This window comes from Chlorocebus sabaeus, chromosome 20 (genome assembly GCF_047675955.1).
Source record: "Chlorocebus sabaeus isolate Y175 chromosome 20, mChlSab1.0.hap1, whole genome shotgun sequence".
In the NCBI taxonomy this organism is placed as follows: Eukaryota; Metazoa; Chordata; class Mammalia; order Primates; family Cercopithecidae; genus Chlorocebus; species Chlorocebus sabaeus.
The window spans coordinates 75,111,024-75,128,736 of NC_132923.1; the positions used below are offsets into that span (position 1 = coordinate 75,111,024).

At 39.4% G+C, this 17,713-nt stretch overlaps 1 protein-coding gene across 1 annotated transcript in view; it reads left to right on the forward strand.

Moving 5' to 3' along the window:
• TM2D1 (TM2 domain containing 1) overlaps positions 1 to 17,713 on the forward strand; it is a 39,056-nt gene that overhangs the window by 9,424 nt on the left and 11,919 nt on the right. The window contains exons 3-5 of the mRNA XM_007978520.3: positions 632 to 740; positions 8,927 to 9,018; positions 15,762 to 15,835. Coding sequence (XP_007976711.1) covers positions 632 to 740; positions 8,927 to 9,018; positions 15,762 to 15,835 — 275 coding nt within the window. The remainder of the gene's footprint in view (positions 1 to 631; positions 741 to 8,926; positions 9,019 to 15,761; positions 15,836 to 17,713) is intronic.

Genomic DNA, 17,713 nt, shown 5'->3' on the forward strand with positions numbered 1-17,713 from the left:
CTTGTTCTTTGCATTATGAGGCTATAAAGCTGTTAAGGCAGTGCTTGCCTGAGTCTGTAAGTGTTGCTTCCTCTTATTATGTCATCTGGGTTATGAGGAAGGATCAAGATTGCTTAAATTCTGAAATAATCTACTATATCAAACCCCAGAGGGAAACAAATACATTTAGAATCAATGAAAATAATTTACGGCAGCAATTATCTATGACAGTTGATATATGCTAAAAATACAAATCAGATTGTGTTAAAATAATTTAATAGATAAATTGCCCAACGAATTACCAACAAAAATTTGAGCGGTATTGTTAATTCTGGAGATGAAGTAAAGGGCAGTAATATTGTGCATTTCTTCCCTTGGTACCTTTATCAGAGGCAGGAGATTGAATTAGATTAGCCATGCCACATCCAGTGTGGCAACTCTTGTATTTTTGTGTTAAGAGACTACTATACCATTTTATATTTATCTTGCATGTAAGTACATACATAATGTCACTTTTCCTGTCTAAAATTAAAGGCTTGTGTCATATTATATTGGCAGGTAGTTTGTTATATTTGCTAGTCTTAGAAAGAACAATTACACACTGTCTCTACAGAAAAAAATAAAACAGTTTCTTGACTTTTTCTGCCTTCAGTTTCCTGTTTTCCAGCACCTAACATAACTTGTAAGGATTCCAGTGGCAATGAAACACATTTTACTGGGAATGAAGTTGGTTTTTTCAAGCCCATATCTTGCCGAAATGTGTAAGTGCATTACTGACACTTAAATTTTCAGATTACTTGCCTATATTATATCTTGATTGCATCAAGAGATGAGATAAATTATGGGGACTATCCTGAAAATATATCTTTTATCTTTTTGCCTGTGTCAGAAAACCTTTAAGTGTTTGTTTTTTGGTTTTTGAGACAAGGTCTTGCTCAGTCACCCAGGCTAGAGTGCAGTGACATGATTACTTCTCACTTCAGCGTCAACCTCCTAGGCTTAAGCAATTCTCTCACCTCGGCCCCACAAGTAGCTGGACTACAGGTTTGTGCCACCATGCCTGGCTAACTTTTAATTTTTTTGTAGAGATGAGGTCTCCGTATGTTTCCCAGGGCTGGTCTCGAACTCCCGGCCTCACATGATTCTCCTGTCTCGGCCTCTCAAAGTGCTGAGATTTACAGACATGAGCCACTACACCCAGCCAAGTGTGTATTTTTTTTAATAAATGCATTATAAATGCATTTTTTATAAATGCATTATAAGTGTGTATTTTTTTAAATTATTGGCATTATATTTTCAGCCTAAAACTGTATATTGCTACAATTCTATTTGATGGCACCTAGTTTTGATTGTTTCAAGAAATAAAACACTGTACAGATAAATTGAACCTTAAAAAGGAAAAAGAAAAAAAAGAAATAAACCACCATTAGACTATTGCTACAAGTCTATCAAATCAAGTAGAGCTGAGTAGTCCAGTATGTGGGACAAATAAAGACTATAAATGGCCTCATGCCATGTTAATTGAGGTCAGTCAGTTTATACCACTGAGTTATGAAAAAATTATCTTCAAAATGTGGGAGATTTCTAGAGTACAAATAGCAATTGTGTACCTATTGTATCAGAAAAACACTAATTTTTTGCACATAAAGGGCATTTTAAACTTCGTTTTATTCTTTGTAATAAATATGGATGATGAATGGTAATTTTTTTTTTTTTTTTTTTTTTTGAGACGGAGTCTCACTGTCGCCCAGGCTGGAGTGCAGTGGCCGGATCTCAGCTCACTGCAAGCTCCGCCTCCTGGGTTCATGCCATTTTCCTGCCTCAGCCTCCCGAGTAGCTGGGACTACAGGCGCCCGCCACCTCGCCCGGCTAGTTTTTTGCATTTTTTAGTGGAGACGGGGTTTCACCATGTTAGCCCATGTTGGGATGGTCTCGATCTCCTGACCTCGTGATCCGCCCGTCTCGGCCTCCCAAAGTGCTGGGATGTTAAACGGAATTCAAAAGTTATCAGTTTGGCTAGCTGGGCACAGTGGTACATGCCTATAGTCCTTGCTACTCAGGAGGCTGAGGCCAGAGGAGCTCGGAAGTTCAAGCTCAGCCTGGGCAATATAGTGAGATACTGTCTTTTATAAAAACAACAACAAAATTGATCAGTTTGGGATACTAAGACAAACGGCTTTCTTTTGTTAGGAATTTCTCTATTTAAAGAACTTTTAGGCCTAGTGTGGTGGCTTACTCTTGTAATCCCAGCACTTTGGGAGGCCAAGGCAGGAGAATCACTTGAGACCAGGAGTTGGGGACCAACCTGGGCAAAGTAGGGAGACCCTGTCTCTACAAAAAATACAAAAATTAGCCCAGTGTGGTGGTGCTTGCCTGTGTTCCTAGCCACTGGGAGGCTGGGGTGGGAGAATTACTTGGGCCCAGGAGTTTGAGGTTGTAGTGAGCTACGATCGCAATAACAGAGTGAGACCTTGTCTCTAAAAATATTAAAAGTTAAAAATTTTTCAAAAAGGACTTTTAAGTTTGATTTCTCTTTCTGCTAAAGCTTATTATTCATTCTTATATTCCTGCTTTGTACCAAAAACATGATTTAGTGTTACCTATTTTTAATTATTGGCATTATATTTTCAGCCTAAAACTGTATGTTGTTACAATTCTATTTGATGGCACTTAGTTTTCGTTGTTTCAAGAAATAAACCACTGTACAGATGAATTGGACCTTAAAAAGGAAAAAGAAAAAAAAGAAATAAACTACCATTAGACTATTGCTACAAGTCGTTAGAATTATTCGCAAGAACTTTTAGCGTTCTGTCTTTCCTTTTGATCCTACCTCATTGATTTAATGAGGGGCTTTTTATACAGCAAGGGGATTCCATCTTGCTATATAATCCTAAGCCTACCACTGATCTTCTTGGGTTCCAAGATTTCTCATTAGTCGAGTAAAAATTGTTAAAAAGGAATAGTTTCCAGTGTACTTAGATATAGTTTCATTTTTTTTCTGTTACAGAGGTAAGTTTAAAAAATAGGGTTTAGTTAATATTTAAATTTATAGATATTTCTACCTTAAACATTCTAAACAACTGATGTGTTAAATGCTGGTCCAAGATATAGGTTATAGTAAGAAAATCATCTGTTGAGAACAGCTAACCACTCAGGCTGGAACTTACAGGTTTATATTATTTGTAATGCTAACACCAGAATGGCCTGTTACTTAATTTCCAAGTTGATGCTGATTTTTCTTTTAGTGTCTCAAGATGGATTAGGCTGCATACAACTGAGCTGCACTAATCATACTCATAAGTATTTTTTATTTATTTTTTTTGAGACAGAGTCTTCCTCTGTAGCCCAGGCTGGAGTGCAGTGTCGCAATCATATCTCATTGCAGCCTCAACCTTCCAGGCTCAAGGCATCCTCTCATCTCAGCCTCCCAAGTAGCTGGGACTACAGGTGCATGCCCCAAAGCTCGGCTAATTTTTGTATTTTTAGTAGAGATGGGATTTCACCACGTTGTCCAGGCTGGTCTCGAACTTCTGGGCTCAAGCGATCAGCCCGCCTCAGGCTCCCAACGTGCTGGGATCACAGGCATGAGCCACCATGCCTGACCCTTATAAGATATTGGTATCAATTATGGTAAGAAATATAACCATCAGGTAAACTAGATATTCCAAGGCTACTGGCCAGCTTATTCCCTTCTTACAATAAAGTTTACAATTTCTTTTTTTTTTCTTTTAAGATGGAGGTTTGCTCTTGTTGCCCAGGCTGGAGTGCAATGGTGTGATCTTGGCTCACTACAACCTCTGCCTCCCGGGTTCAAGTGATTCTCCTGCCTTAGCTTCCCAAGTAGCTGGGATTACAGGCATGGGCCACCACGCCCGGCTAATTCTGTATTTTTAGTAGAGATGGGGTTTCTCCATGTTGGTCAGGCTGGTCTCGAACTCCTGACCTCAGGTGATCCACCCACCTCGGCCTCCTAAAGTGCTGGGATTACAGGCGTGAGCCACCGCGCCCGGCCTAAGTTTACAATTTCAAGACAGAATTTGCAGCTCGGCATGGTGGCTCACGCCTGTAATCCCAGCACTTTGGGAGGCCAAGGCAGGTGGATTGCTTGAGCTCAGGAGTTTGAGACCAGCTGGGCAGCATGGCAAAACCCCATCCCTACCAAAAAATACAAAAGTTAACTGGTGGTGCATGTCTGTAGTCCCAGTTACTCGAAAGTCGAAATCATGGCTACTGCTCTACAGCCTTGGTGACAGAACCAGATCGTCTCAACCAAATAAAAGAAAAAGAATGAGCATTGCTCATCAGAACAGTGGGAGTTAGACTGATGGGTAATTTTGATGGCAAGAATGGCGAAGCTAAGATAACCTGATAAATAATTTTGCTTTATCGGGATATTAGGTACATGCCTACCAAAAGGCCAGCTGCTGTGCAGCTACTGAAAAAGACTCAGTGATACATTCTTATTCGTTAGGTGTCCCTTTTCCAGTTTCATATTTTCTTTGTACTCCTGTTAGCATATTGTTTTAAAAACTATATATAATGGGTTAATACTTGGTTAAAACTTCATCTTAGTATTGCAAATATTCTGTAATGTATTCTTCAGAAACTAAAGTCTGATAACCATCCTGATTGATGACCAAGCCACCCACCTATTTACACTGGCCATCTATATTAGTATTATGTCATAGTTTCATTTGGGTTAACTTGGAGGTCTGGGTGGTGTTGGTGACGCCATAGTTGTTCCATGCAGTCACGAATGGGCCTTGCTCCTTTCGTCTTGTGGCTTTGCTTTCTGTAGTCCTTTGAGTCCTTTCCACTAAGCCAGCAGGTGGGAAAGAGGAGAGGGAAACCTTTATAGGAGTATTTTATGGGCCAGACTTGGAAATGGTGTACACTTCCATCCTCCTTCCACTGGCCAAAACTCAGTTATGGCTGCACTTAAGTGCAAGGTGAGCTAGGAAATGTAGGTTAGCTGTATATTCATAAGAAAAAGAGAAATGAGCCTGGGCATGGTGGCTCATGCCTGTAATCCCAGCACTTTGGGAGGCTGAGGTGGGCAGATCGCTTGTAGTCAGGAGTTCAAGACCAGCCTGGCCAATATGATGAAACCCCATTTCTACTAAAAACACAAAAATTAGTTGGGTATGGTGGTGCGTGCCTGTAATCCCAGCTACTCAGGAGGCTGAGGCATGAGAATCACTTGAACCTGGAAGGTGGAGTGTGCAGTGAGCCGAGATCAAGATTGTGCCACTGCATTCCAGCCTGAGCAACAGAGAAAGAGAAATGGCTCGGTGAATAACTAATCTCTGCTATACCACTAGTTTTCAGATTATTCTTTAGGGTGATTTACTTATATAGATAATTGCTTTTCTAATTTCATTTCCCTTCCCAGCCAAACTTTTTAAAAGTTGTTTTGATAATACTTATCTGTTACAGGATTTTCTGTCTAATGTAGTATGGCTTTTGGCCATGCTGAGATTCACCAGCAATCTTTGTTGATATATCGAATGAATGTTTACAGTCCATATCTTAATCTTTCTACAGCATTTGGCTATTCCCTTCTTTCTCTCTCCTCTCTTTTTAATATAGAGGCAGGGTGTCACTATGTTGACCAGTCTTTTCTGTCTCAAATTCATGGCCTCAAATGATCCTCCCACCTCATCCTCCTAAAGTGCTGGGATTACAGGTGTGAGCCACTGTGCCCAGCCTGGCTGTTTCCTTTCTTAAAATACTTTGTTGGCTTTCTTAAAATTCTTTCTTGGCTAGGCCCAGTGGCTCAGGCCTGTAATACCAACAGTTTGGGAGACTGAGGCGGGTGGATCACCTGAGGCCAGGAGTTTGAGACCAGCCTGGCCAACAAGGTGAAACCCCATCTCTACTAAAAATACAAAAATTAGCCCAGAGTGGTGGTGGGCGCCTGTAATCCTAGCTACTTGGGAGGCTGAGGCAGGAGAATCACTTGAACCCCAGGAGGCGGAGGTTGCAGTGAGCTAACATTGTGCCATTGCACTCCAGCCTGGGCAACAAGTGTGAAACTAAATCTCAAAAAAAAAAAAAAACAAAACCCTAAAACACTTTCTTTTTTTGGCTTATAGTATAAAACACTCTTCTGTGTCCCTTCATTCTTATTTCTTTGATTCTTCCTTAAGTCTTGATGTCCTTGGTCCTTTTTCCTTTTTCATTCATCCACCCCTTTGGCTTCTCTCACCATCTTTGTATAGATATGTGCCATATAAAAAGTTGGTGATATGTTTTATATTCAATTTTAGACCTCAGATTTAATATATATAAATAGCCAGGCACAGTGGCTCATGCCTGTAATCCCAGCACTTGGGGACGCCAAGGTGGGCGGATCACCTGAGGTCAGGAGTTCCAGACCAGCCTGGGTAACACTGTGAAACCCTGTCTTACTAAAAATACAAAAATTAGCCGGGTGTGGTGGCGGGTGCCTGTAATCCCAGCTACTCGGGAGGCTGAGGCAGGAGAATTGCTTGAACCCAGGAGGTGGAGGTTGCAGTAAGCCGAGATTGTGCCATTGCACTCCAGCCTGGATGACAAGAGCGAAACTCCATCTCAAAAAAAAAAAAAATTATGTAAAACATATATATGCTTATATATAATATATACTAGTATATTGTATATAGTAATATATCATATAATATATAACATTACCATCTTAAATATGCAATATAATATTTAATGTAAAATATATTACCATCTTCATATATATATAATATATTTTATATCATCTATAACATATATATAAATATGGTAATATTCATTAGGCACAACAGTGGGAGAGCTGGACACACTGGCATGTGACTACAGGCACATGTCACTGTGCCCAACTCTCCCTTTGTTTTTTTCTTTTTTTCTTTTTTGTTTTTTTTGGAGACAGTCTTGCTCTGTCACCCAGGCAGGAGTGCAGTGGCGTGATCTTGGCTCACTGCAACCTCTGCTTTCCAGGTTCAAGCGATTCTCATGCCTCAGCGTCCCAAGTAGCTGGAACTACAGGCATGTACCACCACGCCCAGCTAATTTTTGTGTTTTTAGTAGAGATGGGGTTTTACCATGTTGGCCAGGCTGCCAGTCTCAAACTCCTGGCCTCATATGATCCAACCGCCTCAACCTCCCAAAGTGCTGGGATTATAGGAGTGAGCTACTACATCTGGCCCCATTGTTTCTTAAGCTCTCTAACATATAAAATATATTGCAATCTTTATATATATTGCATATATATATAAGTCCTAAAATTGAATTGAATTGAATTGAATATCAATATGTTAACTATCTTTTATATACTATATATATATAGGGGTCTAAAATTGAATTGGACCAGGCGTGGTAGCTCATGCTTGTAATCCCAGCACTTTGGGAGGCTGAGGCGGGTCGTTCACTTGAGGCCAGGCGTTTGAGATCAGCCTGGCCAACATGGTGAAACCCCATTTCTACTAAAAATGCAAAAATTAGTCAGGTGTGGTGGTGCGCACCTGTACTCCCAGGTACTCGGGGGGCTGAGGTGGAAGAATCGCTTGAACCTGGGAGGCAGAGGCTGCAGTGAGCCGAGATCACACCACTGCACTCCAGCCTGGGCAACAGAGTGAGATTCCATCTCGAAAAAAAAAAAGAAAATTGAATTGAATATCAATATATTACCATCTTTATATATATTTTATATATATAAGGTCTAAAATTGCATTTGTTTTCTTTTTCTTCAAATTCTTTCCTCCTTCGTCTCATTGAATGGCACCAGTTCTACCCAGTTTCTTAAGCAGAAACTTTTGGATTCATTACTTATTTTTTATTATTTTTTTGAGACAGAGTCTCACTCTGTTGCCCAGGCCGGAGTACAATGGCGCGATCTTGGCTTACTGCAACCTCCGCCTCCTGGGTTCAAGCGATTCTCCTGACTCAGCCTCCTAAGTAGCTGGGATTACAGATGCCTGCCACCACGCCTAGCTAATTTTTGTATTTTTAGTAGAGACTGTGTTTCACTCTGTTGGCCAAACTGTTCTCGAACTCTTGACCTCAGGTGATCCACCCACCTCGGCCTCCCAAAGTGCTGGGATTACAGGCGTGTGCCACTGTGCCCGTCTTGGAGTCATTCTTGACTTCTCCTTTTCCCTTATTCCCCACATGTAGCCTGTTTGCTTCTGCCTTGTTAGTATTTTGCCAATTTTGTTCACTTCTTTCTCCCACTGTTACTGCCCATTAGATTTCAGCGTTAGTTTTTGCATTGCCTTCTAAATTATTTTTCTGCTTCTAGTTTGGCGCCTTATTCCATTGTAGATGGGGTGCTACTGCCTTCAGCATAAAGTTTGACATCCTTATAACTTTAGACACATAAACAGGATCTCTGGGCCACTTACTACTTTTTCTAACTCATACAAATATGCAGTCCAATAAACACACAGGCACACACACACACGAAAGAGGATTATGAGCAGGGATCTTACATGATGAAATTTGACTTCAAATTGATAGTTCTGCCTGTCTCTTGCCTGTGACACTCTTTCCTCAGAAGCATGGCATGGCCATCTCACTCACTTCCCTCAGGTCTCTGCTCAAATATCACCTTCTCAATGAGGCCTACTCTTACCACGCCATTTAAATGGCTCCTGGCATTCTACACAGCCTGCTCTACTTCTTTTTTTCTGTAACATTTTTGACTTTCTAACATATGATTTACTTTTTAAATATATTTGTGTTTATTGCTTATTATCACTAGCCTGTGAGCGCCACGGGAATAGGGATCTTTGTTGTTTTTATTCGTTAATACATTTCAGTGGCCTAGAATAGTGCCTGACATATAGTAGGCATCCAAAAAACATTAATTGAGTGAGTGAATGAACCAATTAACAAATAAGTAGTAGTTAATAATTTTGTTTTCTAAAATGTCCACATTGGAAATATATGAATATGACACTCAGATTTTAATTTTTTGCAGAAATGGCTATTCATACAAAGTGGCAGTCGCATTGTCTCTTTTTCTTGGATGGTTGGGAGCAGATCGATTTTACCTTGGATACCCTGCCTTGGGTGCGTATGTTTCATTAAAAAAAAAATCCTTATGAAACCTACATTTTAGTGAATTGTATGTGTTCTTATAGATTAAATCTCTGTGTATTTATTATAAGTTCTGTATAATTGGAATAGAGCTATCAATTAGCCCAACAGTTCAGCTTAGGTAAGAAATACTGACTTTTCCTGTTTTCACCTTTATGAAAACACACAGAAGATAGTGTAGGCATTTACTTAAGATAGTAGACTGGAACTGTCACTGCTAGTGCTGGGCACACACTGGATGTTTAGTAAATGTTTTATGAACAAATATACATCCTCTACCACTCCAAAAAATATTTCCTTCTGCCCAAATCTCTTTCATCACTGCCCTGGGATTAGAAACTATGCACTTGGGCCGGGCGCGGTGGCTCACGCCTGTAATCCCAGCACTTTGGGAGGCCGAAGCGGGTGGATCACAAGGTCAGGAGATCAAGACCATCCTGGCTAACACGGTGAAACCCCGTCTCCACTAAAAATACAAAAAATTAGCCAAGCGTGTTGGCAGGCGCCTGTAGTCCCAGCTACTCGGGAGGCTGAGGCAGGAGAATTGCTTGAACCTGGGAGGCGGAGGTTGCAGTGAGCCGAGATCACACCACTGCACTCCAGCCTGGGTGACAGAGCAAGACTGTCTCAAAAAAAAAAAAAAACAACTATGCACTTCTTTCAGAACAAGTTGGGGTTGGAACTTTGGTGACCAGCTTGAGCTGGAGTGGGAGCCCTGACTTCTATCACCCTTAGCCCCGCTCTCTATATCTTCCTTCTTGCTATAATCACATTTACCATAGTTACTAATGCTTATGAAAACTATTTACTTTTTACGATAGCTTTTGTTTAAACAGTACTTTCACATGCCTGCCCTTATTGAAGCCTTACACCCCTCTGAGTTTATCATCCTCTTTAAATCCTCTTTAACAGGTAGGGAAACTGTCACTAGAGAGGTTAAGGGATTTACTGAGTCTAGAGGCTTTCCTTTATTCTGTGACATATTTGTTGTTATCATCTTTGTTTTGTGGATAGGAAAATTGTCACGAGATTAAGAGATTTACCCAAGGACACTCAGCTAGTGACCTCAATTTGAACCCGAATTTTCTGGCTCCAGAGATCATGCTTTATTTACTGTAGTAGTCTGCTTCTATATTAGCCCTTCACTGAGCAAATTTAAAGGTTTTGAATGCTCTGCCTTCTAGCTAGCAAAGCTAACCTTATTTCTTCCATGTTGCTACCCACAAAAGATCAAAGAGAAGTCTTCACTGTGGGGTTGATGGTAGGTATATTTCTGATAGCTGTACTAAAACTCAGTGTTGTAAGTTCCTAAGTAAAAGTCATAAAGTACTATATATACTTGTTTAATTAAACATTCAACATTTAAATAACTAAATGATATGGAAATAATGATGAAGGTCACAGTGTATATTGGTTAAAAATAAAATAAACATGTTAGTAGGCCAATTTATGGTACAGCGCCATAACAGAACCATAACAAAGTGCTGTGAGAGTAAGGAAAAGGGACTGACACAGTTGACTGAAGGAAGTTCTTAGATGTGGTGACATTTGAGCTAGGTTTTGAAGGATGAAAAGATTACAGAGGTTGAAGGCATGGCAGGGAACAGCTTGTGTAAAGTGTATAGGTGTACACTGAGAGATTAGGGGATAATTTAGCTGATCGTGTAGGAAGAACATTGCGGGAGGTGACACTGCCTACAGAGGTAGTCTATGGTCTGATTATAAAATGCTTTGAGTACCTTGCTGTGGAGTTGGGTCCTTTAGATATCAGAAGTTATCCTTTTAGGTATCAGAAGCAATAAAATATTTTTTCTTTTTCTTTTTTTTTGTGACAGGGTCTCACTCTGTTGCCCAGGCTGGAGTGCAGTGGTGCGATCACGGCTCACTGCAACCTCAGCCTCCTGGGCTCAAGGTATGCTCCGTCCTCAGCTCTGCCCGAGCAGCTGGGACTACAGGCATGTACCACCACACCTGACTTAATTTTGTATTTTTTTGTAGAGATGGGATTTCGCCGTGTTGCACAGGCTGCTCTTGAACTCGTGGGCTCAAGCTGTCCTACCACCTCAGCCTCCCAAAGTGCTGGGATTACAGGGAAGAGCCACAGTGCCTGGCCAATTTAAAATTTATAAATATTTTAAATAAATTTTAATTTCTATTAAGAATCCAAGGTTAAGAAATTTAGGCATTTTTATTTTAAATGATCACTGCCTTAAAAAAAATTCTTGACTATGTAATACAATGTTGACTGCAATGAAAGTAGTTATAGCCGGGCGCGGTGGCTCAAGCCTGTAATCCCAGCACTTTGGGAGGCCGAGACGGGCGGATCACGAGGTCAGGAGATCGAGACCATCCTGGCTAACACGGTGAAACCCCGTCTCTACTAAAAATACAAAAAACTAGCCGGGCGAGGTGGCGGGCGCCTGTAGTCCCAGCTACTCGGGAGGCTGAGGCAGGAGAATGGCGTAAACCCGGGAGGCGGAGCTTGCAGTGAGCTGAGATCCGGCCACTGCACTCCAGCCTGGGCGACAGAGCCAGACTCCGTCTCAAAAAAAAAAAAAAAAAAAAAAAAAAAAAAAAAAGAAAGTAGTTATAGACAAAATCTAAAATTCAGTTTTTTGCCGGGTGCAGTGGTGTGTGCCCATAGACTCAGCTACTCAACAGGCTGAGGTGGGGGGATTGCTTGAGGCCAGGAGTTTGAGGCCAGCAGAGACAACATAGTGACATAGTGAGATCCCACTTCTACAAAAAAGAAAAAAAATAAATTAAAAAATCCCATTTTAAAACTAAACTTACTTAATCTTTCTTCATGGTTATGAAAAACAGTCCTACTTATATATAGCTTTTTTTTTTTCCTTCATAGTGCTAATTATAAATCTGTTAGCCTCAGGGATTTGTTTATTCATTCACTTCAGTCTTCCTCTGGAATGTACATTCTGGTTTTTTTTTTTTTTTTTTTTTTGAGTGGAGTTTTGCTCTTGTTGCCCAGGCTAGAGTGCAATGGTGTGATCTCGGCTCACCGCAACCTCCACCTCCTGGGTTCAAATGATTCTCCTGCCTCAGCCTCCCGAGTAGCTGGGATTACAGGCATGTGCCCAGCTAATTTTGTATTTTTAGTAGAGACAGGGTTTCTCCATGTTGGTCAGGCTGATCTCAAACTCCCAGCCTCAGGTTATCCGCCTGCCTTGGCCTCCCAAAGTGTTGGGATTACAGGCGTGAGCCAGTGCCTGGCCTCGAATATACATTCTTAAAGGCAGAAGCCTTATCTGTCTTATGCAAGTTGGTGTCCTGAACAGAACTTGACAGATGGTAAGACTCTGATAAATATTTGTCATATGAATATCAAAAAAGCTAGAAACAGGCTAAATGTTCACTAGGGAGGAACTGTCTCAGAAAATTAAGGTACAGTGTATAACAGAGCGGAATACTATGCAGCCATTTAAAACAATGACATAGAAATATGTTTATTGGCAAAGTAATGTAATAACACCCATAACAGAGTAAGATGATAAATTTAAGAAAATCTAGATATTTTGCTACAAAACCCCTTCTTAAGGATGCTTCACAAAAATGAACATGAGAGGTTTCTGCTTAGATAAAATATTAGATAAGGGAAGAATATCTTTGTTTGGAACTGGTAAATACTACCTACGCCTGGAGTAATATGGAAATTAGAGAACAGATCAGAGATGATATTTAAAAGTTTAAGGAACTAACAAATTTATAGTGACAGAAAGCAGATAAGTGCCTGCTGGGGAAAGACTGGGGCAAGGAGAGACAAGAAATAGAAATTACAAAGGGGCGTGAGGAAACTATTAGGGGTGACAGATACTTTCTTTTTTTATTATAGTGATTGTTTCACAGGTGTTTACAAGTGTCAAATTTATCAAATAGTACATTTTAAATACGTACATTGTATGTCATTGTATGTCATTGATGTCATTGTATGTCATTGATATCATTGTATGTCATTTTAATGTATATCATTTATAGCTCAATAAAGCTGTTTTAAAAAATCAAGAGGCTGGGTGTGGTGACTCACACCTGTAATTTCAACATTTTGGGAGGCCACGGCAGGAGGATCACTTGAGGCCAGGAGTTCAAGACCAACCTGGGCAACACAGTGAGACCCTTGGAAATAGTGAGACCCTGCAAAGGAAAGAAGGAAGGGAAGGAGGAAAAAAGGAGAAAGGAAAAGAAGGAAAGAAAGAAAGAAAAGAAAGAAACTCCTGTAGTAACACATTTAAACTTACCAGTTTAGTGTTAAAAAAAAACTTGAAGGTTTAATCATTACAGTAACTTATAGCATATCTTACTCCAAATGTGTGTTGTTAACTATGGTCTATCTATTTCTACAAATTTAAGGCAAAGGATGATTTTAGTAATGAAGTTTCCAATAATACCATCTTAACCTCGTTTTAGGTTTTCAAATATAAAAATACTTTATGAACACAGATAGGAAGGGCAATAAGAATTAAGCGAGGTAAGATACATTTGATAAATGTTAGCCCAGCAGCAACTTTTGTTGTCACTATTTCTGCTACAACAGTTATTATAATCAAAACCTTCATTCATCCCTGAGAGGTATGAGAAAAAAAATAAAAATAAAAAAAAGAAATTTAGGCCAGATGTGATGACTTGTAATCCAAGCATTTTGGGAGGCCAAGGCAGGAGGATCACTTTATCCCAGGAGTTCAAGACCAGCCTGGGCAACATAGTGAGACCCTGTCCCTACAAAAAATGTTAAAAAGTAGCCGAGCATAGTGGGTTATGGGGCAGGGATAGGGTGGCATGCTGCTTCAGACAGGCAGGTTAGGGAAGACTTCTCTAAAGAAGTGGCCTAAAAGGAAGAACAGTCTTGAAAATGGCACAATAAAAGCCAAAGCCCTGAAGTGATTACCTGTTCTTCATGGATTAGCAGTTAAAGATACAACTTTAGAAGGACCATACTTAATATTCTCTCTTTTTTTTTTTTTTGGAGACAAGGTCTCCCTTTGTTGCCCAGGCTGGAGTCCGGTGGTGCAGTCTCAGCTCACTGCAACCTCTGTCTCCCAGGTTCAAGTGATTCTCCTGCCTCAGCCTCCTGGGTGGCTGGGATCACAGACGTGTGCCACCATGCCTGGATAATTTTTGTATTTTTAGTAGAGACAGGGTTTCACCATGTTGGCCAGGCTGGTCTCGAACTCCTGACTTCAGGGGATCCGCCTGCCTCAGCCTCCCAAAGTGCTGGGATTATAGGCATGAGCCACCGCGCCTGGCCAGTGTTCTTTTTTATAAACAAATTGAAGAAAGAAAAACTATGACATTCTCAAATTTTTACTAACATGCTATGTGAAGAAGAATACATTTCGGAAATATAGAATACACTGAGTGGATAAAATCTCAGCAGACAATTTTCTTTGGGTTACTATAGTACCATGCAACTAATGAAAAAACGAAGGGAGTTATTATTAAGGTAATGGATGGAATGATGGGAGTGTTTGGGAAGCAGAAATATGAATATTTGTCAATTTATGCAACAAATATTGAGCATTTACTATGTGCCAGGCAATGTCGTTGACACAGGAGTAAAGAAAACAGATAAAAGGCCCTGCCCTGATGGGGCTTCTATGTGACAGATAGTAATCAAAGATAAAATGTTAGGTAAGTAAATGTTTTGAGGAAAACGAAAAGCAAAATTTTTAGTTATTTCTGTATTTTAATAGTTGTTAACTTATTGCCACCATGTTATTTCTGTACTTACAATATTATTCTGCTATATGTGGGGGAAAAAGTCATCTAATGTCCCAACATAGTTCAATCTTATTTGTGTATTCTCAGGTTGTGGGAGGTGATCTCATCCTCACAGGATTTTTAGCTGGCATCTATTTGTAGTTGATGTATGGAACTACATTTTCACAAAGAGTCTTGTCTTATACCATTTTTATATCTCATATGAGATGTCTTGTAAGAAACTCAAGTTTAAATTCATAAGAGATTAATCATCCCACCCCCAGGCCACCCCAGTCCGCCTCTTACAATTGTTTTTGGGTTATATTGTTGTAGATGTCCCATATTAGATACTCTGTTATCATCTATTTTAGCATCTGAGCTCTTGGGTTGGGACCAAGGACAAAGCCGTATATAGTGATCAGCACAGAATTGTTGATTTTGACTATAGAGCTAATAAACAGGAGATCCTTAGGAAAAGAAATATGTAAGATAAATTAAAGGTAATTGGATTACTAATACAATTTTGCAATTTTACAACAAGAGCAGTGTTTTCCTGATTTTTTTTTTTTTTTTGGCATGACAATTTATATATTTTAACTCCAAATGTATAGTGGATTTTGGGTCACATAATGTATGATGTCTAAATAAGTAATTAAGGATTTTAGGACTAAAAGATGTTTTGTAACTGGTGTACCGAGATTTAAAGATTATTTCCTTAGGCCTTTTCTCTTAGAAATTTTGTTAGATTATATTGAGGTTTTTTTTAAGTTACTAATATTTATTTGTTAAGGGAACTAATACATTATTTTTTGGCATTTCTATGTAGGGGGTTCCTTTAAACTCTTCTCATTTTCAGATGAAGATTTGATTTTTTAAAGTGTTACTTTTATGTTCTTGATATAAAGAGCATTATATATACGTAAAATAATGGTTTATTGGAAAATGGAACAGTTTGTTAATATTTAGAAGACTTTCCAGATTATAAATGACTTTACCTTCTTTTCTAGGTTTGTTAAAGTTTTGCACTGTAGGATTTTGTGGAATTGGGAGCCTAATTGATTTCATTCTTATTTCAATGCAGGTAAGTTTCTCAATCTAGAATGTAAACTACTTTTACATTCAAAATTGAGTTCTGTGATCTCCTGTTATACTTAAAATGATTAGTATACAAGGAAGCAGATATGAATGGTTGTTTTCATTTGTCTTCATGTACTAGTGCTCTACCAGTTAGTAGTTCTCAAAGACATAAGAAGTTCATTAAAAAATTCTATGCTCAAATATGATTTGTAAATGTGAGTTCAACTGAGTTAAAGAAGTTTCTTTACTGAATAACTTCTCAAAAGCTTTTTAATATAGTTTGTCTCCAAGAGGGATTGTGGTTGTTTTTCAGACCGTTTCTTTTCCTCATAGTTACTGTCACCTTGTCAATTACCATAAAAGCATTGATAGGATTCTGTTATACATATGGACATTGTGGAGGCAGAGACAAGATTTTCTTTTGCACTGGACAGGCCCTCTATACTAGTATTGTGTTGTTTGCAAATTACAGAAACTGAAATCCAGCTAGCTTAAGCTAAAAAGGAAAAAAAAAAGGGGGGGGGTGTTCTTTAGAAAATCTGAGAATGTAGACCAGATATGTATAAACAAATGATACACATGTTTGGGGCTCTCCTGATAACTTATCTTGCTTTTCTCCTTAGCCTCATTTTCTCCTGCTGCAGTGAGGCTGGGGGCAGGCATAGTTTGTGAAATGCTGTCCGTAACATTTGAAAGTGCCACCAGATGTTTTCTGTTAAACTATGTAGAACTGATTGTGGTTAACTCATGAGGATTCTCAGAGAAAGAGATGAATTTTTCACAACAAATGTTGACAAACAGCATTTCAACAAGCATTTATGGAGCACCTAACATCTTCAGCAAGTGTGTCAGTGTGCATTTAGAGCATCATCTGTTTTGCTCTGCTTTCTCATATAGTATTTCCACTCTTCAATTCTGTCTGCTTGATGTTATCATTATGCTTTAAAAGAAAGTCACAATCTAGGAGATTGGGATACCATACTGTGAGGAGGAGGCAGCATATGGACCAATAAGATACTAGAATTAAACAAGGAAAATATTTGGTTTTAAAGTTGGAATTTTCCTGTCTGTACTCGTAAACATATGCCTAACCAAATATCCTGCCTTCTCTGACTGTGGGACAGGCATGCAGGCATGAAGAGGCTAAGGTACTTGTGCACATATGCTTAGAAATGAGTTTCTCACTTTCAGTGAGGATCCAAGGAATTTAATATATTATTGGGATTCTTTGAGTTAAGATACCCAGAATTCAAAGTGTCTTTGAAACTGAACCATTTAGTTAATATTTTCAGGCTAGGTTCTTTCTTTGGTGATATTATTGCTTTGTAGCTTTAGTTATATCAAATTATAGAACTATAGAACTAATTTGATTCAGCCACTGCTTTCTGATTCATTTATACCTGAACTTTTTACAATAAATACTTTTTTTTTTTTTTGAGACAGGGTCTCACTCTGTCGCATAGGCTGGAGTGCAGTGGTGTGATCTGAGATCACTGGCAACCTCTGTCTTTGCCTCCTGGGCTTAAGCGATCCTCCCCCCTCAGCCTCCCAAGTAGCTGAGACTACAGGTGTGCACCACCATACCCGGCTAATTTGTGTATATTCTGAAGAGATGAGGTTTTGCCATGCTGCCCAGGCTGGTCTCCTGAGCTCAAGCAATCTGCCCACCTCAGCCTTCCAAAGGGCTGTTATTACAGGCATGAGCAACTGCACCTGGCCTCTAGTTATTTAACTTAAAGATCATCTGGGATTAGGAGTTTGTCACATTAAGAAATAGAGTGTGTAAACATCTGCAGTAAATTTCCCTAAATAAGACATTTTCACAGGTATGGTCAGTTTAGACTGCTTTCAAATCGAGGGAGATTATAATAAATCCATTTCA